We start from the raw sequence: 25,333 nt of genomic DNA on the forward strand, positions 1-25,333 counted from the left end.
ACGAAAGAAAAAAGATCCCAAACTAATGACCTTAGCCTTCACTGTAAGAAAGTAGAGGAAGAGCAAACTCCAAATAAGAAGAAAGGAAAATGAAGATCAGAGCAGAAATCAGTGAAATAGGAAATATAAAAATAAAAGATAAAATCAACAAAACCACAAGTTGTTATTTGAAATAAATAAGTTCATACATTTCTGTCCAGACTGATCAGGAAAAAAAAGAGAGGACATAAATGATCAATATCTGAAATAAGAGATGTAACATCACCATTGATCCCATACATATTAAAAGGATAATAAGGGAATATTCTGAACAACTTTATGATGATATAGAACAATTCCTCGAAAGACACAACCAACCAAAACTCATTAAAAAAAACAGATCACCTGAATAGCCCTCCATCTGTTAAAGAAATGGAATTTGTAGTTAAAAGTCTTTCCACAAAGAAAACATCAGAGCCAGGTGGCTTTGCTGGTGAATCCTAGCAAACATTTAAGGAAAGCATAATACCAATGCAACACAAAGTCTTCTAGAAAATTGAGAAGGAAGGAACACATCCCCACTCTGTGAGGCTAGTATGACCCTGATACCAAAACAAAAACTACAGATCATTACTATTCATGAACACGGATGTGAAAGTTCTAAACAAAATTTTAGCAAATTAAATCCAATAATGTGTAAAGAGGATAACACATCAGTGCCATGGGCGCCTGGGTGGCTCAGTTGGTTAAGCGACTGCCTTCAGCTCAGGTCATGATCCTGGAGTCCCGGGATCGAGTCCCACATCGGGCTCCCTGCTCAGCAGGGAGTCTGCTTCTCCCTCTGACCCTCTTCCCTCTCGTGCTCTCTATCTCTCATTCTCTCTCTCTCAAATAAATAAATAAAAATCTTTAAAAAAAAAAAACACACACATCAGTGCCAAGTTGGAGTTATCCTGGGATTGTTTAACATTCAAAAATCAATCAATTTGGCTTACCATATTTTTTAAAAAATTAAAAAACCATATGATCACGTCAGTTGGCAAAACCCAACACTCATTCCTGATTGAAAAAAAGAAAAGACTCTTAGCAAACTATTAATAGAAGGAAAGCTCCTCCAGGTGATAGACTGCATCCATGAAAACACTAGGGCTCATGTCACACTTAGTGGGGAAAGTAAAGTGCTTTTCCCACCTTCATTCAGAATTATACTTGAGTTGTAGCCAATTCGATAGGTAAGAGAAAGAAATTAAAAATGCCCAGTCTAGAAAGGAAGAAGTAAAACTGTCTTTGTTTACAGATGGCAGGATTATCTGTATAGAAAATCTCAGCAGGGGCACCTGGGTGGCTCAGTCGGTTTAGCACCTGACTCTCGATTTCAGCTCAGGTCCTGATCTCAGGGTCATGAGATCGAGCCCCAAGTTGGGCCCCACGCTGGGTGAGGAGCCTACTTAAGATTCTCTCTCCCTCTCCCACTGCCCCTCCCCCACCTGCTTGCTCTCTCTTAAAAAGAAAAAGAAGAAAGAATCTCATGCAATCTACAAAAATGATAATAAATGTACTAGGACTAACAAGTGATTGCAGTAACGCTTCAGGACACAACAATATGGAAATATTAATTTTATATTTCTATATACCCTCAACAATTGATCAGATATTAAAAATTCAAAAACAAAACCATTGGACCGCATAAAAATGAAGTTTGACAAAAGAGTGAAAACTCACCCCTGAGAACTAGAAAACATCACTGAGAGAAATTGAAGAAGACCTAAATCGATGGAGAGATATACAATGTTCATGGACCAGAAGACTTGATATTACTAAGATCTCAATAAATTTTCTGCATTCCTGACCAAGAAGCTGCAGGCTTTTTATAAAAATTGAAAAAAAATATTTTAAATTTCATTTGGAATTGCAAATGATGTAACATAGCAAACACAACTTTAAAAAAGCAAAACTGAGTTGGAGATCTAACACTACCTGATTCTAAGACTTATTATAAAGTGACAGGAATCAAAGCAGTGTGGTTTTAGTGTAAAAGTAAGACAAGCAGATCAATGGAACGTAACAGAGAATCCAGAAATAGATACACAGACAGAAGATTGCTTTTCAACAAAATAGCAAAGGCAATTCAGTGAAGAAAGGCTACGCCATACAACAGTGGTGCTGGAGCAACTGGAAATCCACATGCAAAAGACAGACTTCAGTTCATACCTCACAGCAGACATCAGATTCAACCCCAAGAGGACCACAGATCTGAAGGTAAGAGCTGAAACTATAAGGATTCTAGAGGAAAACATCTTTGGGACCTTGGGTTCAGTAAAGATTCCTTACATACGGCAACACAAGCATGATCCATGAGAGAATAATAAACTGACAACTTGGAGCCTGCTCTTCAAAAGACGGTATTCAGGGGGTGAAAAGACAAGGCACAAACTGGGAGAAAATATTTGCAAACCATATGACTGACGAGGTCTTGTATCCAGAATATAAAACCCTCATAAAACTTAATAATAAGAAACAACCCCATAAAAAGTGGGCAAAGAGTTGAGCAGATGTTTTTCCAAAGAAAATATGTGGATGGTAAATAATTACATGAGGGGAAGATGAACTCACCAGTGAGTCAGGGAAACCACCACACACCTATTAAAATGGCTGCAATTTAAAAGACTGAGCATAGGAAATGTTAGCATGGACACGAGGGACCAAACTCGTCACTGCTGTGGAGGTGTAGCACGGACCACAGCTTGGCAGTTAAACACGGGCCACCAGAGGAACCAGCATCCCATGCCTAGGAACTTACCTGAGAAAGCTGAAAGCCTACATCCGCACAGAAGCTCTCGCACACGTGTTCACGGCCATTGTATTTGCAGTAGCCCCAAATGTGAGTGGATACTTGCACTTGGGCCCACTTTTATGACAGGTCCTCCTTGTCAGTGGAAAGGTGTGAGTGCAAGCAGCAACGTGGATGGGTTGGAAGTAAATATGGGAGTGGAATCAGCCAGAGAGAGCACATGCTGTATGAATACAGTGGTACAAACTCTAGAACTTGCAAACCAGCTCGTGGGGCCGGAGTGTGGCCCCTTGCTGCCTGGGAGGGAGGACCCGGTTAGAAAGGGGCATGAGGCACCAGTCAGAATGGCTAAAATTAACAAGACAGGGAACAACAAATGTCGGTGAGGATGCAGAGAAAGGGGAACCCTCCTAAAGTGTTGGTGGGAATGCAAGCTGGTGCAACCACTCTGGAAAACAGTAGGGAGGTTCCTCAAAAAGTTGAAAATAGAGCTGCCCTATGACCCAGCAATTGCACTACTGTGAATTTACCCCAAAGGTACAAATGTAGGGATCCGAAGGGGCACGTGCACCCCGATGTTTATAGCAGCAATGTCCACAATAGCCAAACTGTGGAAGGAGCCAAGATGTCCATCGACAGATGAATGGATAAAGAAGAGGTGGTATATATACACAATGGAATATTATGCAGCCATCAAAAATGAAATCATGCCATTTACAACGACGTGGATGGAACTAGAAGGTATTACACTAAGTGAAATAAGTCAGTCAGAGAAAGACAGGATCATACGATCTCACTGATATGAGGAATTTGAGAAACAAGACAGAGGATCATAGGGGAAGGGAGGGGGAAAATGAAACGAGACGAAACCAAAGAGGAAGACAAACCATAAGAGACTCTTAATCTCAGGAAACAAACTGAGGGTTTCTGGAGTGGAGGGGGCCGGGAGGGATGGGGTGGCTGGGTGAGTGATGGGCATTAGGGTGGGTATGTGATGGAATGAGCACTGGGTGTTATATAAGACTGATGAATCACAAACTTGCACCTCTGAAACAAATAATACATTATATGTTAATATAAATAAAAAACAAATAAATAAAAAGGAATGCTTATCCATTCAAAAAAAAAAAAAACAAGAAAAGAAAGGGGCATGAGGATTTGGGGGAGAGGGACCCGTGCATTGTTTTAATTGTGGCGCTCTGTGTGTGTGTCTGGCACGCCCAGGTGCAGAACATCAACACGCCTCTGATGAGGAAGCTGGCGCACCTGCGGCTCAGCCTTGCCGAAGCGTCTCTGGACATGCTGCAGCTCGTGTGGGCGGAGGCCCAGGCCCAGCAGCTTGAGCAGGGCTCCATGGACAAGCTGCTGGGTGACTACCTGCAGAGCTTGAGTGACTACACCTCCATTGGCCTGGTAACCTCCCCGAGACGAAGCGGGCCCATGGCTCTCGGTCCCGTCTGCGGGCTGCCGTGCTGGGACAGCAAGACTGACCGAGAGAAGGCGCAGGGCCGAGCTCTCTGCCCGCGAGTGTGTTCTCAGCCCCAGCGGCTCCCAGGGCCCCCGGTCTGATGGCCTTGGCCGTCTCCTGGGGGACGTTCCCAGGGGCATTGCACTCCCCTACCCAGGGTGTGCGTTTGCTTTGACTAATTATGGCAGCATATTAAAGAGCTCTACAGAGGTGAATTCATTTTGTTAAAAAAAAAAGTTGAGTTTGCAAAAGATCTGAAGGAAACATCCTGCCATTTCGGACAAATTCTTAGATTTCATGTACTATGAATCAAATTAACTTGATGTAACCATAAGTACATCAAAGATAGGCCTAAAATTGAACTTGATATGAGCTTATCTATTTGTCAGTGAGTCTGAAATTAAGGTTATATAAGCAGATTTTAGTGACCCTCCCAACACCTAAGCCCTGGAAACCCTCCCCAAAGGCCAGAGGGTGCATTTCTCAGCTTGAATAGCGCCACTCCTGGGAGCGTTAGACCAGGGAGCTCAGGGGCAGGATGGGGTGGTGGTGGGGTATCGGGGGCGTTAGAGGGTCGTCCTCTGGCACTTTCCAGGGCGGGGTGCAAGTAACCACAAGGCGGTTTGTGTTCCTGTAGAAATGGTTCATGCTGAGGCGGACCCTGGCCCACGTTGTGTTGGTGCAGCTGGGGAGCCTGCATTCGCTGTGTGCTGGCTGCGTGGAGATCCGTGCTCAGGTCCTGGGCCTGGCGGGGAAGGCCCTCCGCCTGCTGGCGGTGCACGCAGACCCCGAGCGCCCCACCTGCTACTGGGAGGAGGGCCTCTCGGTATGTGCTCACCTGCAAGCCCCTCACCCATGCGTAAAAACCAAAGCAGCTATTTAAACCTCACCTAATCTCAGTAAGAACAGGGATATGAAACAGGCCTCGAATTGTCCCTGGTTGAGATGGTGGTGTGACCTGAGAAAGGGAGAAAAAGGCAAGCAGTAGTCTGTCCGGCGTGGCCAGTGGGTGGGAGAGGAAAACGGACTTCTGGAGATAGACTCTAGAGAGGAAGGGGAAGCGAGCACATAGGTGGTCCAAGTGCAGCATGCCCCAGACCCCAATGTGGGCATCCTGCCTGCACCTCAGCAGCTCTCCTCCAGGGGGTCTGGGGTCTGCCTGAGTGCTGGGTGCAGAAAACCCCCCTCCTCGTGTGCAGCAGGGAACCCCAAGCCCCCTCACTCCCTCCCACCACCCACACTGTCTGGGGCCCTGCCCTTCTCTAGAGCCCCCAGCAAGGCTGCCCAGCAGGCCTGGTGGCCCCGGGGGAGCACCCCAGCCCTGGACAAGAGTGCTGGTGATAGTTGCTGCAATAGAAACAGCAGGCCACCGGCCTAAACGCCTCTGTGGATGCCACTTCTTCCATCTGGAAGGCACCTGCTCAAAGGCAAAGTCAGGCTCATCCCCATGGACTCTGCTCTTATAGGAAGACCCCAGCCCCGAGCAGTTGGGCTCCGTACCCCCATGTGATTGCCAGTCCTGACGTAGTATCTGTGTGGTCCCAGGACCTAGGACTGGACTCACATTTGGGTGCAATGATGGAGTTTTGGCCCCTCGTTCAGTCTGTGTGTGCTGAGCACCTGCACAGGTGTGGAGTCAGGTGGACATCGACCAGAGATGCAGACTTAGCAGTCCCCTCCCCTCGGGGTTGGGGTCCTCGCCTATGGAATGGCACTAACCATGCTCCCTCTCAGAGGGGCCATCGGGGAAACACACGCAGGTGGCTTCCAAGAAGTGTGCCCCCTCAGCCCCACCCCTGTTCCCCAGCCCCGTTCTCCAGCCAGGCTTCCCCCTGCTGGTCCCTGTCGTGACCCCACAGACCCAGGGGCTCCCTCTGTACCTGCTGCCTGCCCCCCCCCCCAGCAGAGTCCCCCTGACAACCCCGAGGACCTCATCAGTGTGGCTGGTCCTGCAGTCAGGCAGGCCCAGGTCCCCGGGGGCAGGTGGGCGCCTGACTTACTCAGTCCTGGCAGCACAGTGCTGGCTGATGCCCATGCCTGGGGAAGGTGATTTTGAAGGATTGAAGAAAAGTAAGCACAGAATTCGGTTGTTCTGAGACTGGGGATACTCGGGCTTGCTTCTCCAGAGCTGCTTCCCCACACAGGCTGCACCTGCCAGCCACCAGGGCTCCTGGCCAGGGCCCCACAGGTCCATCCAGTCGGTGAGAGGCCTGACGGCTACCTGCAGCACGCCTCACCGAGGGGTCCCACAGAGATGCCCCAAGTGTGACAGGCACACCCGGGCTTGGCAGTGGGATGGATGCTGGTTGACAGGAGGTGCCTTCTCCGTAGGCCATCACTGAGCTGAACAGCCTTGGGCAACTGGAGACCGTCCCAGAGGACAGGGCTGGCAAGGATCACTACGAGGACCTGCGGGCCTTGAGGGCCACCCCCAAGAAGCACAGCAGGAAGGGCTCGGATCAGCAGGTACGGCCACACCACCTGCCCCATGAGGCCCTGCCCACAGACCCCGCCTGAGCCCGAGCCTTGTGCCCCCACAGAGGAGGATGGTGCTGGCCCAGCGGTACCTAGCCCAGGCCTCTGAGGTGCTGCTGCAGTGCATGCAGGTTGCCCTGGGAAGCTGCCTTCTGGACGTTGCCGCCGCGGCCAGCCTGGACATGGTGGAGTGCACCGGCGCCCTGGACCCGGCAGCCACCTGCCAGTTCCTGGCACTGTCTCAGGTATGGCTCTGCTCTGTGCCCCTTCCTCAAGGCCCTTCTTGGCCACCTTGGAAGGGAGACTTCCCTGGACATCCAGCGCTCCCTCCTGCTGGTGGGCTGGCCAGCTAGGCTACAGCCAGCGTCTTTGCCTTGAGAGAGTGGTGCTCAGCTGGAAGAGGGAGCTTCCGGTCCCCGGAAGAAGTAGGGAAGGCTGTCCCATCCTCCTGAGGTTCTCCTGAGCCCCAGCCCCTATTACTGATGTCCTGCTGGTCCACCAAGCCTCATGCTCTTGAGGCTGAGAGCAAAGAAGTGAGCAGGTGCTGGGGGCACAGTGGTGAAGGACCTGGTGTCGGCCGGGGGCCAGGAGAAGCACAGCATCCCAAGATGAGCAGCCCCTGGCCCCCCTCCCACATGGGCGCCCCCTGGCTCAGGGCAGGGCTCAAGCCCTTGGCCCCGTCCCGTGTCTGTTTCAGAGCTGCCTGGCTTCAGAGATGATGCGGGATGTCCTGTTCACGGCCACGGCCAACACCAGCAGCTCACAGCTTGCGGCCCTGCTGCAGCTCGAGCACCAGCTGAAGCAGAAGGGGAGGGTGTCCACCAGCTTGTTTGCGAGTGTGCAGCAGACGTTAGCTGTCGTTTCCAAGGTGAGCGAGCCGTCTGTGCCCGCCCGGGCCACACAGCCCAGCGGTGCCACTCTGTCGATAGCTGTGTGACCCTGGGGGCGTCACTCACCCTCTCTGGCCTCTGCCTCCTCGAGGGCCTCCTGGTGACTGTAATGCCCGGGCCTGCAGCAGGCCAGGAGGGGACAGGGCCCCCGAGGGTCTTCTGGAGCGGGCGTGCTTCTTTCAGCCCGCAGTAAAACACTGCAGAGGCTAACACGTCCTATCGGCTTGGAAGAGCAGTGTGGATTGGGGTTTAAGGAAATGGAACCTGATGAAAGCAACAAATCGGGACGGCAGCCTGGAGCCGACTTGTCTTCCTCCCTGCTGCTCTGTGCACACCTGTGCGGGTCCGACCTCAGCCCTTTGTCCAGAGCTCCTCTTCTCCCTCTGAAGCTTGGGGCCGGGTCATCGTTTGTGGTGGGGCGTCCTGTGCACCGTGCGTGCTCACCAGCTGCTGGCAGCCCCTCCCCAGCTGCGGCAACCACAAAGGTCCCCAGAATCACCCCTAGCTGAGCGCCAGTGCTGGAAAGCCTCGCCTTCTCCTGAAGAGCAGTGCAGGCCGTCACAGGTGCAGGGACGAGCAGGCCAGTCCACCGGGAGAAGCCGCACAGCCCAGGCACCGACACTTGGAGGACACGTCCATGTGTGTCCACTGAGGCCCACAGAGGGGAGGGCGTGACCCAGCACCCACCTCAGAGGAACCTTGAGGGACCAATACAGCGATGCACGTGCAGTGCTGAGGATGGGGCTGGATGCGGGGGGCAGGGGCTTGGTCCATGGCAGGACGAGTCTTTGGCGGGACGGGTCGGTGGCGGGACGGGTCCGTGGAGGGACGGGTCGGTGGCGGCCAACTCCATCTCGGGTGCTCTGAGGGCTCCTCCTCCTGCTGTTTCAGGGACCCTTGCAGAAGACCTGCATCGACTGGGTCAGGTGCACAGACCAGTCACAGACTCAGGAGTCGGCTGCCCTTGGGGGTGGGGCGCGGACCACAGCAGGCCACCCCAGCAGGAGCCCGGTGATGAGCAGAAACTGCTGTCCTTAAGCCTCTGCTGTGGACAGGAGAGCAGGCTGAGCCACAGCTCCTGAGAGGAGAAGCTGTCTGCCGCGAGCTGTCCCTGACTGCGCCCCCACTGCCGCGTCAGCGCTGACCCTCTGGGACTCGCAGCAGGCTTGGGACGACCCGCCTGGGGACTGCAGCTGCGTCCTGGGCTGCGGGGAGTTTGCCTGAAAGCTCATGGACGGCAGTGAAACTCCTTGTGGTTCTCATGGCACCTGGGAAATAAGGACCATCCTGGGAGGAAGTGGCCTCCAGGATACCAGCTCCAGCAAGATGCCACGTGCGGTCTCCTCAGAGAGCATGAACACGGCACAGGCAAGGCGGACTAGCAGAAGATCGCCCCGCCAGAGACAACAGTGACACGATGGCTTAAGGTCTCCCCAGACTCATGAGCCCCCAGGCTCAGGAGCGCCGGCATCACCACGCAAGAGGAGCACAGGAAAGCCGCAGCGCACCCATGAGCATGGGACCGCTGCTGCCCAGGTCAGAAACCCCGAGGGCCGCCAGCAAGGAGCCATGGGCACCTGTGAGCCAGCCAGGAGACCACCGCCCACCGCGGCAGCACAGACACGCGTGGACGCACAGAAACCGAGGGGTGGGCCGCCAGGTGGCCTGCAGCACAAGAAGCTAGGAGGGGCGGCCAGACAGAAACACCAGAACACACGAGAGAACCAAGAATCCCACAAAGGCAGATATTTAGGTACAAGGAAATAAATTTTAAGTGTGTAAAACAGTAATTTTAACATCTTGTAGAGTTGAGCTTATTTTGTGGAAGTAAAATGAAAGCCAATGATGCAAAAAGCAGGAGAGATTAAACAGAGCTCACAATGCAGAGCTTCTGTCACTACTAGGGAAGGGTAAAAATTACATTTTTATTAGATTATAATAAGCCAAAGGTGAATGTCATGGTCCCTAGGGTAACCACTAAATTAATGTGTAACTAAGTTAATAAAAAGAAAAAATTCAAATAATAGTATTTTATTATCCCAAAAACAGGCAAAAAGAGTGAGGAGAGAGAATATAAAAACATATGTTCCCAGTAGGAAAAGGCAGGGCAATGGTATTTCAAAACCCAAATATATATATAATTACAATAAATGTAAGTCGACCAAACCCTACAAGTCAAAGACTTAAAATTGTCAGATTGGTTGACAAGAAAAACAAAATCCAATCACATGCCACTTAAACGAGACCTGCTTCACATATAAGGACACAGAAATGTTGGATGGAAGAGATGAGAAACAATATCTAAGTCATGAAGATACTCATCGGATGAAAGCCAGGTGACCCCGGGGTCAGTGGACAGAGATCAGCACCCTCCGTCTGTACGTACAATGAGGTAGCTTCAAATGCACGAAACAGAAGTGACAGGAATGACAGCAGTGCTGGACAGGCCCACGTCCGCTGGGAGACCCACTGCTGCCTCGGCTTCCCATGGACGTAAGCACGCAGGGGTGTGTGGGAAAGCTGTTCGCGCGCAGGTCTGCGCGGACACTCACAGAGACGTTCACAGAGCGCAGCACCAACCACGACTGGGTTCTCTTCTTTCCAAGTGTGCAGGGAGCGTGTGCCAGGATGGACTGGTTCCGGGCCATAGCAAGCCTCAAGACTCTCCAACCAAGGGAAATCATTCCCTTTGTTGTCCAGCCACAGTGCAATTAAATTAGAAATCAATAACTGAAAGATACAATTAATCTGAAATTAAGCAATATACCTATCATCATCAATTAGTCAAAGGAGAATTCACAATGAAATTTAGAAAATATTTTAAACTGACTTAGAGAATGAAAATAACATATATCAAAACCTATGAGACTTGTCTAAAGCAGGGCTTAGAGGAAAAATACAGCCTTGAATACAGGGAGAAAATCTTAAAAGCAATAATTTAGGTTTTGACTTCTAGAAGCTAGAATAAGAACACCTCTAAGAAAAATAGAAGGTAACAAATAAGAAACACAACAGAAACAATGGAATTAAAACAAATATAGGGTAGAGGAAACCAACAGGGGTAGAAGGGTTCCAAAGAGAAGACTAATAAAATTGATGAACATTTAGAAAGACTCGAAAAGGAAAAAAGAAAGAAAGAAAGAAAGCCCAAAATTCCACTATCAGCAATAAAAAGACATCATGGAGATCCTTCAGACTTCAAAAAGCCAATAAGGGAATATTCTGTACGACCATGCTCTAGTAAAGTTTGGCAATCTGGATGGAATAGAGAAATTTCTCAAAAAATACAACTTATCAAAGCTGACAGAATAGAAAATCTGGATGATTTATTATCTGTTAAAGAAATTGAATCTTTTATTAAAAACATCCCCACAAAGAAAACTCCAGGCCCAGTTGGCAAGGATGCGGAGAAAGGGGACCCCTCCTACACTGTTGGGGGGAACGCAAGCTGGTGCAGCCACTGTGGACAACAGTATGGAGGTTCCTCAAACAGTTGAAAATAGAGCTACCCTACGATCCAGCAATTGCACTACTGGGTATTTACCCAAGAAATACAAAAACACCAATTCAAAGGGATACATGAACCCCGGTGTTTATAGCAGCATTATCTACAATAGCCAAAGTGTCCATTGACTGATGAATGGATAAAGAAGATGTGGTCTATATACACAATGGAATATTGCTCAGCCATCAGAAAGGATGAGATCTTGCCATTTGCAATGATGTGGATACAGCTAAAAAGTATTATGCTAAGTGAAGTAAGTCAGAGAAGGGCAAATACCATATGATTGCACTTATGTGGAATTTAAGAAACAAAATGAGCAAAGGGAAAAAGACAAGCCAGGAAACAAGCCGACTGCTAACTCTAGAGAACACGCTGATGGTCACCAGAGGGGAGGTGGGGGGAGGGGGAACAGGGGATGAAGGTGTGCACTTGTGCTGAGCACCGGGTGATGCATGCAAGTCTTGAATCACTGTGTTGCACACCTGAAACTAATATTGCACTGCATGTTAACTCTACTGGAGTTAAAATAAAAACCTAAACAAAAACCAAGCCCCAGAGGAGACCCTCAGAGCACGCATTCTGTGCTCCCCTCAACGAGAAAAGGACAGACGCTGACACAGAAGAAAAACTACAAGACTGGAATGCCGCAAAAGATACCCAAGTGGTCCATAGACATTTTTAATGGCACCCAGCTTCATTCGTTATCAGGGAATTGCAAAAATTAAAACTGCATTCAGTCACTACTAGACCCCCACCTGAACATCTGCAATGGAGCGAGCCGGGCCGCATCAATGGAAGAGCCTTGTCCCCAGGGAACACGTGCCTGGAGGCCCGTCCTGCAGCTTCGGCCAAAGCGGGCGGGGACTGTCCGGAGGGGACACAGGCTGGGGGCGCGCTCGGGCGGCGCGGGACTCCGCGCCTGCGACGCTCCGCTTCTCATCCGGGCCGGTGGGTGCGGCTCGCTTAGGATTTTCTGCTTTCTCTCTGCTCCACCCGCACACGTGGACGCCAGTGCGGACCCCAGTCGGCGCTTGCAAACGCGAAGCTGGTTTCATCAGCAAGTGGGGAGGTGTGCTTGTGGGCCGTTGTGGCTCATCTAGGAGGGCTGCGGAGCTGGGGCCGCGGCGCGGGGGGCGCACGGGAGGGCCGCGGCGCGGGGGGCGCACGGGAGGGCCGGGGCGCGCGCGCCTGTCCACACGCGTGGCGTTCAGGGGACCGGGAGGAGGACGGAGGGAAGACAGTAGGTTGCTGGAGGATCTTCCGTTGGTTACTTGGTTGGGTTCTTAGGCTTGCTCGTGTCAGGCAGGTCAGGTTTGTGATGGAGGCCGAGGGTGGAAGCTCGGGGATCCCGGTGGATTCCGCGTGCGCCTTCTGCCCCCTTGTGGCGGCCGCGCGTCCTGCAGGGGTCGCGCCCCAGTCCGGCCGCGGGGCACCTGGCCTGAGGCCCCGCACAAAGTCTAGCAGACGTCTCAGCGACGGGGCCTGCATCGTGCACGGTCGGTTGATTCCTGTTTATCACACACAGGCTTGGCAAAATCTAAGGGTCACTGAGCAGCATTTTAACCTCCTGAATGAAATCCCGCCTACCTTTCGGATCGTCATCCTGCAGCACTCGCCGGACAGGTAAAGCCTTCCTATTCCTGTTCTGCGGCCGGCCCCCACCCTGTTAAGAAGTCTCCCGGTGCTGCGTGAATACCGCACCGGGGCTGCGACGGAGGGCATGTTATGAGTGGACCGAAGGCCGTGGCTGGACCGACGCGGACAGGCAGAGGCTCCCAGCTGTGATGGGGTGGGGCAGCAACCCCCTGGGAGAGGCGAGGCTGGGACCACTGGGGACCCCGATCCACCTGCCGTGCACAGCCTGGGACCTGTGCATCTGCTGAAGGCCTCCCTCACCATGGAGCAGAACCCTCGCCTGTGCCCAGATGGGCCTGTTTCAATTCTGTGTCTTGACTTGGCCAAGGCGTTCATGGGAAGGGGGCTCCTGCTGGGGTGTATGTGGTTCACTGACTCAGGACCCCACGAGCTGGGCTTCGACCCTGCCCTGTGTCCTGCCAACAGGGCCCATCTGTACTGCACAGCCTATGAGAGACCCAAGTCCATCCCCGCGGCCAAAGGGAAGGTGCTCCAAGTGGGAGGTGAGTTCTGCTGCGGAAGGTGTTTATCAGGCCTCACCCACGTTGTAGGGCACGCACCGCGCAGGGCCTCCACAGGCGGGGGCCACGACGCATACCTGGGGGGCTTGGTGGCCCAGCCCTCCATGTGCTTGCCCAGTGGGGTTTGTTGAGCCCGTGAGACACAGGGAAGGAGGCAGGGGTGTTTCCCGGACCACCAGTGGCCCTGAGATGGACCAGCCACCCCCTCCCCCTCAAGAATTTCTTCTCCCAAAAAAAGACTATATTCCCACTTTCTTCCTTAACATCTCTGGCATATAATTCCACTTAGCATTTCATTTAAAATGAAGGAAGGCTGTGGAACGGAGACATCCATCTGTGTCCCCACTTTTGACAGCTATTGTGAGTGCCCACGAGCGAGCCGTGTCCATAGCCAGGAACTTCTTCTCACGTGGAGAAATCCTGTGCCCACAGTTTGCTCACGATTACCCACTCCCGGCGTTTATGCACACCCCCCACTCTGTCCTCGGCCCCAGAGGGTGGTCTGTGAGGCCGCGGGGTGTCGGTCTGTGGGATAGCAGGGGTGTCGGTCTCCACAGGCTCCTGCAAGGTGGCACGGGTGGCCGTGAACCCAGACACCTTCTCCTGCCTATTGGCCAGTGCCCAGCAGTTCCGGGAGCTGACCCAAGCTGAGGTGAACAATGAGGACCCGGCCCTGAGCTCAGGCACGGTAAGACCCATGAGCCCAGCTCCCAGTGCTGCTGCCGCCACCATGCAGGGGACCAAGACCCTGGCCCGGCTGCAGCAAGCTGGGGCAGGGCGGGCTAGGTGAATGGCACCGGCCATCCAGACCCCAGGCACTGCTGGACACCCAGGTCGGGGTCCCCACAGGGTAGCCAGTTCTTTGAATCCCTGAGCGAGTCTGGTGCGGCTGCCTCCTTGACGTCAGCAGAGACAACTGTGGGGCCGGGATGCCAGGGTGACCTCTCGAAGGATGGGGCGGGTGGAAGCGGCAAGGAGCACTGCCTGCAGGGGGATCTGGTGGGCCCTGGTCCTGGGGCAGGCGGGTGCAGGGAGCCCTGCTCTGCAGCCAGCTGGGCCTCTGGCTGCCAGGCTTTTTTTGGGAAGGGCATGTTTGAGGGCCCTGCAGGGTCCTCCCCACTCTTTGCTCTAACAGGGTTGGGATTTTATGAGGCCCCTCCCCCTTAGACACTTCTGATCACTGGCTGATGTTTGGGTTGAGACAGGAATTGGAAAGTGTGCACCTTGAGAGGGAAAGACACTCTCTGCAGAGATTCAGTGATGTCCTGGCATCCATGGAGGAGTACCTGACGCCACTGTTTCCAGTGCTCAGCAGCCCTGCGGCCAGGTACCTGCCGTGGGCTGACAGCTGCCAGGCCTGAGGGCAGAGGCCACAGAGGGCAAGGGCGCGGCTGGCTACATCCCAGCGGGGGTGGGTTTCGGGCCCAAAGTCGGCACTCTCCTCGGGACAGACAGGAGGGTCGCCATGTGTCCGTCCCCAGCCCCAGTGCTGGGAGCAGTCAGGAATAGGGTGCCCAGGAGCCAGGGCGGACAGGGTGGGGGGCTCCGCCTGTAGGCTCCGCTGCCTCTCCAAATCCCAGAATGAGCCGGCTGTGGGGTGGGGGAATGCTGTTCCCACGTGGAAGTCCGGGTCTCTGACGCTGTGAAGTTGATGAGCTTTGCTCTGTGCTGAATCAGGCCATGCTGAATTCACATCCCCAGTGCCCGACTCAGAACCCTCTGTTGTAGGGAAGAAGCCCTAGGGCTGCTGAAAATCTTCTCTGGGGGCACATCCCAGCCACTCAGGTCCCTTCTGTTGCTGGTGCAGGGTGGGAGTGGGGAGCACGGCCCCGTCCTGAGCCCCTGTGATTTATGCTCAGTAGAGAAGAAGGCAGAGGACTTGGGCAGTTGAGTGGGTGGTACTTTTGAGATTTGCCCGTAGATCAGAGATAATCCTGAGTCCTGTCTGCTCCTGTGTGTGCTGTTATCCCTGGCCTCCCGTACAGGGACGCCGGTCCCCAGGAGTGAGTTATGGAACGTGCCTTGTGGCGCTCACTGCCCTGATGTTCCTCCCATTCTTAGTACATGTGATGTTCACATGTTTTTAAGAACCTGGACATGCCTTTGACTTCTAGAACACAGAGTCCCACGCCTGCTGCGGATTCCGGGAAATCAAAAGGCAAAGATAAGGAAAGGAAAGTGTCCCTGCCCCATGGTGAGTAGGGGCCTGATGGGGGCTTCTGCTGGAGAACTTGGGCTGGGATTCACTGGAGAGCGCAGTCGGGGCAGGAACAGGCCCCCCAGAGGGTCTCCCAGGGAGGTGGGAAGGTCCCCAGAAGGTTGTGTGCGCAGCCCCACGCCAGTGCCCTGGGGGGGGGCTTCATGCCGCTGCCGGCCGCAGCACAGACCCCAGCACGCCCACGCTTCCTGGGAAAGCCAGCAGCCCGCGTGTGTGCACCAGACGACACGAGGGGCAGACGCGCTTCTGCGTCAGTGATCTGCTGATCTCCTGGAGGAAGGGTGAATGTGCCTGGTGCAGCCGCTGCAGGGGAGAGGGCCCCGGCGCCTGAGCGGTGTCTTCCCGGTCACCTTTTGTGCCACCAGGACAGACCTTCTGGTTCTCACTCGCTGTGCTCCCATGTGTGGGAAACGTGCTGGCGCCATCACCCAAACACCACAAGTGGCCAGGGGCGTGGCACGTCCGGGAGGGCTCTGCCTCCCACCCGGCACCTGCGGCTTTATAAATCGTTTTTTCAAAGGCATTTTCATCGCTCGCCTTTTCTGTTGCCCCCACAGAATTACTCAATAGAAGGGAAAGGAGGGGCTGCTCTATCCAAGGGTGCTTTGGTTCCCAGAAGTGCCTGGCGGTGCCCTCGGGCCAGCACCTCGCCCCAGACGTGGTCACTCCGGCTCGCGTGCCTGGGGCCGCCCTTAGGGTGAGGGGCTGAGCTTGCCCACCTGAGGTCACTTCTGTGAACTGAGATTCTGCCCTAAAAATTCCCCAGGTTAAGGCCTTTGCTCACTTTTAAGTGATCTGTTTTTACTTTGTACATACAGTGAGTTCAGTTCAGGTGGCTTGTGGCCTTGCCCTTCATCCCCTTCACGCCTGTCGCAAAGAGCAGGTTTTCTCATGAGCCAGGCAGGTTCGGCAGCTTCTCCGAGGGCTCCGTGGTCACTTGGAGAAGCTGCCACATCGCAGGGATGCAAATCCTTTAGCGCACATCTTCATCCTTTGAAAGGGGTTCCATGCTTAGAAGGAGTCATGGCATTCCTGGACCTGCCCTGGAATTGGCTGTCCATGTGGGGGCAGGTCCCTGAACCATGGAGGCCCCACCCAGGTCTGAGCTGTGACTTAGCCGTGCCACCAGAGCCAGTGTCCATCCCCCAGAGAACCCTGGCGCGCCCCGGGCCCCGCTCCTCGTGCGCTGAGCCCAGCTCAGACCTCTTGGTCTGTGTGCAGTCGAATGGCTTCCACAAGGAGGGACAGACCCGGACCAGCAGGCCCGCCGCAGGGGTTTGCCCGTCCCAGGAGCGCGTCTCCCTCTGCCTTCATAGCTGGCGTCCCCTGTCCGCAGTTCAGCTCGAGGCTGCAGACAACACCATCCTCATCGTGGACAAGGATCTTCTGGAGTTGCCGCTGGAAGGCCTCTCAGTGTTTAAGGAGGGCACGGTCTCCTCCGTGTCCCGAGAACTCTCCCTGCAGATGTTGTACAATCGCCTCCATAAAGAGGAGTCAGGTAAGGGTGCCCTTGGCCTCACTGTACGGACCCTCCAGCTGGGCCCGCCTGAGTACCTCACGCGGACTCCTGTCAGACGCTTCTTATCAGATGTTCACGCTTTGTTCCAGGCCCTCATCCGCTCATGGTCACAGAGCACCTACTACGCGCCCAGTGTCTGTGAGGTGCTCAAGGTCCACTGAAGGAGAAATTAAACATTGCTCTTGGCCCCCAAACCGGGGATGGGTGGTGCCCAACGACATGGCTACTCATTTCTTGGGTGGTGAGGGTTAGGGAGGGAGGGGACCAGGAAGACGGACGGCACTCAGGCCTGGGGGCAGCTGGGGACTCGGGCTGACCCTGCCCCGTCCTGGGGGCTGTGCGCGCCCGTGCGCCCAGCCTGTGAACCTGCCCAGGCTGGAGGCTCGTGCTCTGTGCTGCACGTCAGTGAATGTGTTCAACTAAAAACAGATAGTTTGGACTTTGGCTTCCATCCAGGAGAGGGTAACAAGGACCAAATTGCCCTTCTAACAGAAATAAGTGAAAACCCGAAATAGATGGAGTGGTGGGTCTCGGACGCTGGAGGGCAGGCCGTGCGGAACCTGGTCCCCGAGAATGGGGCCAACCCCATGGAGGATGGGCCGTGAGCCCAGAGAAGGGATACAGGAATTAATAATGGCCCGTGTCCCCCCCCCCCCGATCTGATGAAAACCGTAATCCCATGTTTCCATAAGTCCCGGACACAGGAAGCGGAGAGGAGACTCCAGGGCAGGTGGTCAGAGGGACGAGAACCCCAGCAGTGTTTCAGCAGCCTCCGCGGAACACCCAGAAGCGAGGCCAGGAGTGACCCCAACTGCCTGACAGAGACCACGCAGGCGACGAGCAACATCCTCACATCACTGCAGAAGGTCTGAGGGCTACAGCCTGCACACCGATGAAGAAGATGAAGCGGAGCACAAAATACACAAGAATGCGCAAAAGGCAGAAAAAGAGGGAAAGTGGGACAAAGAGCAGACGGGGCTGGTGGAGACCGACAGCAGGTGTATTTGCCCTTCCTGCGCAGACGGTGCCAGCCCCCGGTGAGAAGGGAGGGCCCTTCGTGGGCGAGCTTGCGGCGTCCAAGACCCTCTCAAATAACAGGACAGAGAACACGCCGCCCCTGCCGGCCACGACGTGGACTCGCTCGTGTCCGCGTCTAGGGCCAAGTTTTGCCGGGTTATCTGGTTTTTGTTCTTTTCGGTTTGTGGGGTTTCCATAGGTTTGCATACGGATTTTCTTATTATTTACATGAGCGACAGATGCCTCCTCCCACTCTGGAGCTTGTCTGCTCACTCGCCTAAATGGTGCTGTTTGAACACAATATTTTAATATAGTCCAATATATCAATCTTTTGCTTAGTCGCTGGAGCTTTGGGGTTTTTTTTTAAACTTGTTTTCTCATGTCACAATCATGAAGCTATTCTCCCATGATATCTCGTAAATACATCTGTTTTTCTTTCCTGCCTTTTACGTGGTATCCATGCTCCTGACCCACAGCGTGAGGTACGGTTCCGTCTCTTCCCCTTGGGAGCACCATTTACGGGAGGGTCCTTTCTCCTCGGCTCCGCGTGGCCAGTGTTGTCGTGGCGGCGGCAGACAAGAGCCACCCTGGGGCGGCAGGAGGAGCGGCGGCCCGGGCGTGTGCACACCCTGCTCCCTAGGATCTGGGAGTGTGACCCGTGACACAGGAGAGTGTCCCGGATGAGCTGGGAGGCCCGATGGCAGCACCGGGCTCCTCCTGAGACGGGGGCAGGAGGGTCACAGAGACACGGGAGGAGGCCACGCTGCCACCTCTGAAGATGGGGAGGCGCTGAGCTGAGGCCGCCGGAGGCTGGAAAGGGCCAGAACCGATTCTCCCTGGGAGGAAAGAGCCCTGCACACACCTTGATTTCAGCCCAGTGGACCCGTTCAACCCTGACCTCCAGGTCTGTGAGACACTAAATGTGTGTGGTTTCAAGCCCCAACCCGTGTGGTGATTTGTTACAGCAGCAACACAAAATGCGCCCAAACTCTTAACAAAAATACTGGCGAGGTGTGAGTTCAGTCTCTCTACGCATTAGGTACTGAGCCCTGACCCCCAGGGTCCCGCACACCCAGAGGGGGTTTTGTCGGGGCCGCGAGCTGCGCCGGCTGCATGCATGTTTGCGGGTGAAACATTCCTGGCAAATCTTTAAGGAGAACCACCAAAGGCAGAGAATCGGTGTATGAACTCCAGATCAACAGAGGGACAAGCGCAAGAAAAGCAAATGGTCCGAACACCTCACCCGAGCTGCTAGCAGCCAGTGAATGGAACAAATAAAAATCAAAAGGCAAAGTGGTGGAGATTAGTCCATGTGGGTCATAAACTAAAACATAAATAAGTGGACCACACCGGTCAACTCCGTGACAGCGTGGTTGACAAGGCAGGCCGAAGCCGGGGACATGGGTTCGACAGCAGGCCAGAGAACGGACAGACAGATGGAGTGACCCATCGTCTCGCAGAACAGACCTGACGGCTGTAAGCACCATTAGGGCTGGGGTCATTCCATGGTGGTAATGGTCGGTTCGTCAGCACGATAAAATCGCCTCAAACTATGTGAAGCAACGAGCAGTCAAGAACCAGGGCAAGACAGGGGGACCCGTCCCGCGGTGGTAGATCATGCACGCCCCACGTCCGGTAGGTCGGACAAACAGGAAGAGCAGAGCCTGAGCCGCGCTGTGGACAGACCCGGAGCCGTACAACAACTGGGGACGTTCTCCCCAGGAACAACACCTGGAGTGACGACCACATGGGCCAACACCACAGTGTGATCAGCTCAGAAGCCATTACCCAAAGGAGGATTTCTTAAATTCCATTCATTTCAAATTTAAAAACACACTTCTGCATATCTCCCGGGCCTCAGGAGAAAGGATCGCAGGACGTCCCAGGCCGGTGGAGTGCTATGGCCGCAGGATCTGGAAGGATCTCACAGCTTTGGATGTTCGTATCAGAAAAGGAAAAGGTTGGAAGTGTACAAGCTAAGCATCAAATTTATGAAGTTAGAGCAAGAACAGCAAAAGAAAAAAAAAAACTCAAAGCAGAGGAAAGGGTACAATAAACACATGAGCAGACATCAACAAAATAGAAAGCAAAACAAATTTTTTTAAAGATGTTATTTATTTGACAGAGAGAGAGCGAGACCGAGAGAGAGCGCACACAAGCAGGGGGAGCAGCAGAGGGAGAAGCAGGCTTCCCGGCCAAGCAGGGAGCCCGACGCGGGGCTCGATCCCAGGACCCTGGGACCATGACCTGAGCCGAAGGCAGACCCTTAACCGACTGAGCCACCCTGGCGCCCTCGAAATAATTTTTTTTTTAACTCATAAAATAGACACATTCTGGTAAGAATGATCAAGAAAAAAGGTGGATGGTGCACAAATACACAAAGTTGGGAATGAAAAGAGACTCAAACTCTAAAGATGCATCAGGGATTTAAAAGATCCTAAGAGACCTGACAACAGTATATCCAAACCCTTAGGCAAAGCGGACCAAGTCCTGGGGAAAAACAGCTCACAGACTCAAGAAGGAACACCCCGAACAGTCTCAGAACCAGCAAGGAAAGGAGATGAATAGAGTTACTCCCTTGAGATCTACCAGACTTGCCGGAAACAGTTCACATCAGTCTTAACAGATCTCCCTGGAGTAGGGAAAAGGGGCCAACCCGTCCTAGCCTTCTGTCGGCCCCTGACACCCAAACTGCCAAGACCAGCACAAGAAAGAAAAATAGAACTTATATCACCCAGTCTGACCTCAAAAATTTGCAAGTGTTGTTATATTGGATTAAAGGAAAACAAAGTTACAAGCCTCTCAGTTGCTGCAGGAAAAGAGCATTTGATAAAATGTGTGCGTTCATAATAGAAATTCTTAGCAAACCGGGACAGAGTGGACGTACCTCACCCTGGTGGAGGCTCCATCCAGACCGAGAGCGAGCCGCCCTCCTGACGGCACACCCCGGGGAGCTTGCTGTCAGGACACAGCAGGAGCCTCGGCTGCACTTCCGTCCCTTCTCTGTGGGAGCTGCAGTTCGGGCAGACCCACAGACATGAGAGGCATGAGGGCGGGAAGGAAGTGAACTGTCATTATTTTTGGACCCTGCAAAAGAATCTGCAAGCCACTAGAACAGACACTTGTAAATCCTTGTGCAGGAGGCAGAGGAACCAGCCGGTCCCGGCCCTGTGACTGGGCCACACCACGGGCACACTGGTGGGTGCCCGGCATGGTGTGTGAATGTCAGCTGGGTAGGCAGCAGGGCCTCTGGTGACGGTTCCTTTCTTGAGGTCTCCTGCCTCGGGCCTTCCCCAGCCCTGCAAGCCTTTACATTTCAGAAACCATGGCTCTTTCACCTTTACAAAAATTAAAGTCAATTGTTCGCACTACTTTTTTTTTTCATTAAGGTGAAAAAAATAACCATTTTAAAGTGAACATTTCAGGGACATTTATTGTGTTCATAATGCTATGTGCCACCCACTATTCTAGCCCCAAACACCACCTTCTTTCGCTGTCTGCAGCTGAGGGGACCGTGAAGGAGAGCAGAGGCAGGAAGCGGGGTCCAGCGAAGAAGGGACAGAAGGTGGGCAGACGGGCCTGGGGAGGCCGGGTCCCCCCTACAGGACGCGGGCTCCCCAGCGACCCTTGTCTGTGGTGCAGGACGCTCCGCCCCGGCTCATCCCCCCCGACTGCGTCGTAGTGGACGCCGACAACTTCAAGTGTATCCTTCACTGGCCCCGCCGTCTGGGACACCCAGGCGCAAGCGCTGTTTCTCCTTAACCCAGACCTAGTCATCGTGGACCCCTACGGGGAGGCCCGGGGCATAGGTGAGCGCCTCCCACGGGCCCCTGATGCGTGCACACGTGCACACACTACCCTCTGGGCTCCACCCTCGGCTGCCTCCCATTACACTGACCACGGGGGGCGTGGGGTCCCGTGACCGTGGCCAGCACAGCCAAGTCGGGACCATAGCTGTAGGAAAAGTGAACCCCTGAAGCGAGGTCCACTGCCCCCCTTCTCAGAGCCCCAAATGGGGCTTCCTGCCACCCAGGGCAGCTCTAAGTGTCTAACTCTTGTGGGCTCTTCTTTTGCTAAATTGGTTTTACATCACTTCTCGGCCTTTGGCTAAGATCAAGTGTAAGATCTCCTTACAAAGGAGGGAGGGAAGGAGCACTGACATTTCCACACGCAGTAAACGTTGGCTGCGCCATGTCCTGTATCTCTACGAGGGGGCACGCCCGGGGACTGCCTGCTGCCCATCTCCCTCAGCGCTCCACATGTGAGACAAGCTCCATTCAACTCCTGTTGCAGAAAGGCTGACTCCTGTCTTCGTCACCCGGGAAATTTTGGAAAGATTCCGAGACACGTTCACTGCTCTCTGGGTGGGACATCTGGGAAATAAGCACTTCCCCAGGTCGGTGCCCGGGTGTCTGGGGACGCGGCCCTGCAGCGGCAGGTGGATGTGGGCCGGCGGGGGTGCTCCACACGTGGTGGGAGGGACCGCTGTCCTCCGTCTCCGCCTGTCGCGCACTCCTCCCTCCTTCCTCAGGCCCCCCCAACCCTGGCCCCGCATTCCGTGCTGTCAAACCCCTGCCACCCCCACCCTCAGGGGCTCCTGGTGTCTGGCCTTTCTTCACCACACAGTGGGCTCCTTGGTCCTCATGGTGCCTGCATGGTGGCGTCATTGTCCTCATCCCCACTTTACCGACGAGGACCTGGCCCCCGGGAGTGTGATTTTGCCCGGGGTCCCCCAGCCAGTCCAGTGCAGGGCGTGCCCCTGGCTTGGGAGGAGAACGGGCTGGAGAGGGGCGGGGCTGCGGGGGAGAAGGGCGGGGCCCGTGGGCGGGGCTGCGAGGGAGAAGGGCGTGGAGGCGTGGGGCGGGGCTTCGAGGGAAGGGCGGGGCCCGTGGGCGGGGCTGCGAGAGAGAAGGCGGGGCTGAGAGTGGGCGGGGCCTGTGAGAGGAGGAGGGGCAGCATTGTAGAGGGGCCTGCTGGAGAAGAGTAGGTTGCACGTGGGCGGGGCCTGTGGGCAGTGGGCGGGGCCTGCTGGAGTGGCGTGGACTGCAGGGGGCAGGGACACACCCCTGTGGGTTCTCGCAGAGACCTGGGAGTGGTTGGCCATCAGGGAAGTGTCCTTCCAGCACTTTCCAGAGCCACTGCTCCGTGAGATGAGAGTTCATTCCAGGGACCCGAGGTCCTTTCTCCGGAGAACCATGTGGATAGAATGCAGGATGGAGGCTGACGCGGGGCATCAGGAGAGTGGACGTTAGCCCTGTCCTACAGAGGGGTGGGACGGGGAGCGAAGAGCACAGGACAGGCTTTGCTTTCAAAGCACGTCCTGGGAGCTTGTCCGGCCTGCAGCCCAGCCCCGAAGGCCTCAGGACAGATGTGGTTCTGGCCACAGCACCCCAGGGACATCCTGGGATGCCGGCGGCCGGCCTCTGGCTCCGACCACCGGGCCGCCCTCCTTCCATTTGCAGTCAGGCCGAGTGGGAGCAGCTCCTGGGCAGCTGCAGCGGCTTCTTCTTCTACGGGATGGAGAGCTTCCTGTCCCACATACTGGTGGAAAGGTTGGCTGCCATGAACCTACAAGGTGAGGCAGTCCCTCAGGGCCCCAGAAGCCCGATGCTCTGCCAGGATCCCAGTGCTTGAGATGGATCCACACAGGGACAGAGCAAGGCCCCTGCGTCGCCATCAGTCATCGTCTGTCTGAGAAAGGGCTCAGGGGGCCGGGGTACTCTGGAAGCACAGCAGGGCTCTGGGGGCAGCCTCCTCTTGCCCTCCTCCACTTCTCAGAGACCCAGTTCAGAGTTCTAGACCTGACAGGTGCAGCCGGAGGCAGGAGCTGGGAGGGTCACCCCCAGGGCTGGGCCTGCAGAGTCCAGGAGGGCTAGGCTGGGCATTTCCAGAACACACTGACCACAACACCCCCCTCCCGACTCCTAGCATAAATGTGGGCACTCTAGGCCTTGTATTCTGTCTGGCCATCCCCTGAGGACATCTGAGTGGGCGGTCTGGCTTGGCCTTGAGTGACCTTCTCCTGAGGCAGTGGCTGACTGGCCACACTGCGTAGTTGCTAGGAGAGCCTTTTCGGGGACCCTCAAGAGGCACATGGCCCAGTGACAACAGCATAACAAGCACGTGGACATGTGTCCCGTGGTCAGGGCACCTGAACACCCCCACACCATCACCTGCTACCGGTCTCCTTCCCAGGCCCTGGAGATGGGCCACGCAACAGTCCACCCCACCCCAGAAGCCTGTCACCGGCGCATTCCTTACCCCCAGGGGAGGTAGAAACAGGGCCTTCTCAGATGCATGAGGTCAGAGACTTTCTTAAGCTCACCAGGCTCGTGTGGGGCTGACAACACCACTGGTGTCCTATGCTATTCCCGACTGTTGGAGGCTCTGCCTGCCCCTAGGGACAGCCCCCCAAGCCTGCCCTCAGCCAGGCCACTGCAGGAAGTGCACAGTCAACTCTGTGCCCACGGGGCTCTCGGCATGCCCACAGCCAAGTGTGGCTGTTTGAGCGGACACATGGGGCCATGTGCCTGAGACCGCCCCTGGCAGGCTGGGCTGCCTTGTTGGCATGGCATGCTGGGAGCTGAGCCGATTGCACAAGAAGACTGGGAAGGGTGTGGGGTTCCCAAAGCAGAGAGTGGCCCCATGTGCTGGTGCAGCCGGCGGGTCTCGGGAAAGGGACTATGGACTTCAAGTCCGAGCCTTGGCCATATTGGGCTGCATTTCCCTGATTGACCCATGCCCTGGGTGACACCACCAGCCTGCACTGGCCTCCCACTCCTGGGCGTGCGGCTGCTGAGCTGCCCCTCCTGTGTCCTGCAGAGTGCCAGATGATGGTCCTGCTGGGCCTGACGCGGTCCCACAAGAGCATGCAGCGGCACATGGAGAACTCAGAGAACAAGAGGTGCCTGCACCAGCTTTGAGCCAGCAGCCTGGCCGCCACACACCGAATGGGGGTGCCTGCGGGGCCTAGGACTGATGGATGTGCTTCCCGGGGAGTGTGGGGGACAGTGTCCCTATGTCCCATGGGCAGAGCCATCTGCCCCCAGACCCCACCCTGCAAGACCCCACCCTGCGGGGGTGGGGGGGTGCAGTGGAAGACTAAGGCCTGCGGGGACTGGGCCAGGGGCCAGGGGGCCAGCAGCTGGGAGGGCGCCCTGGCTTCAGAGCTCCCCACATCACACGCACCCCAGGGCCTGTGTGGGCTGCCATCTCATGATGGATGCTCTGCCTCCTGACTCCACCCCAAGGCTGGGAGTGGTCTGGAGGGATTTGGCAGCATTCCGGAATGCCTTGTCTTGTTAAATGGCATTTC

At 54.9% G+C, this 25,333-nt stretch overlaps 1 protein-coding gene across 1 annotated transcript in view; it reads left to right on the forward strand.

Annotated features, from left to right (window-relative positions):
- CFAP46 (cilia and flagella associated protein 46) overlaps positions 1–25,333 on the forward strand; it is a 102,835-nt gene that overhangs the window by 73,642 nt on the left and 3,860 nt on the right. The window contains 17 exon segments of the mRNA XM_073884690.1: positions 3,995–4,183; positions 4,876–5,064; positions 6,570–6,704; positions 6,779–6,958; positions 7,411–7,581; positions 12,634–12,731; positions 13,170–13,246; positions 13,822–13,952; positions 14,470–14,591; positions 15,379–15,458; positions 16,819–16,980; positions 21,522–21,583; positions 21,661–21,721; positions 21,792–21,827; positions 22,312–22,414; positions 23,481–23,593; positions 24,841–24,922. Coding sequence (XP_073740791.1) covers positions 3,995–4,183; positions 4,876–5,064; positions 6,570–6,704; positions 6,779–6,958; positions 7,411–7,581; positions 12,634–12,731; positions 13,170–13,246; positions 13,822–13,952; positions 14,470–14,591; positions 15,379–15,458; positions 16,819–16,980; positions 21,522–21,583; positions 21,661–21,721; positions 21,792–21,827; positions 22,312–22,414; positions 23,481–23,593; positions 24,841–24,922 — 1,991 coding nt within the window.

The sequence above is a fragment of the Callorhinus ursinus genome, unplaced genomic scaffold, assembly GCF_003265705.2.
Source record: "Callorhinus ursinus isolate GAN/ISIS: 27379988/994484 unplaced genomic scaffold, GSC_fseal_2.0 scaffold58, whole genome shotgun sequence".
Classification (NCBI taxonomy): Eukaryota; Metazoa; Chordata; class Mammalia; order Carnivora; family Otariidae; genus Callorhinus; species Callorhinus ursinus.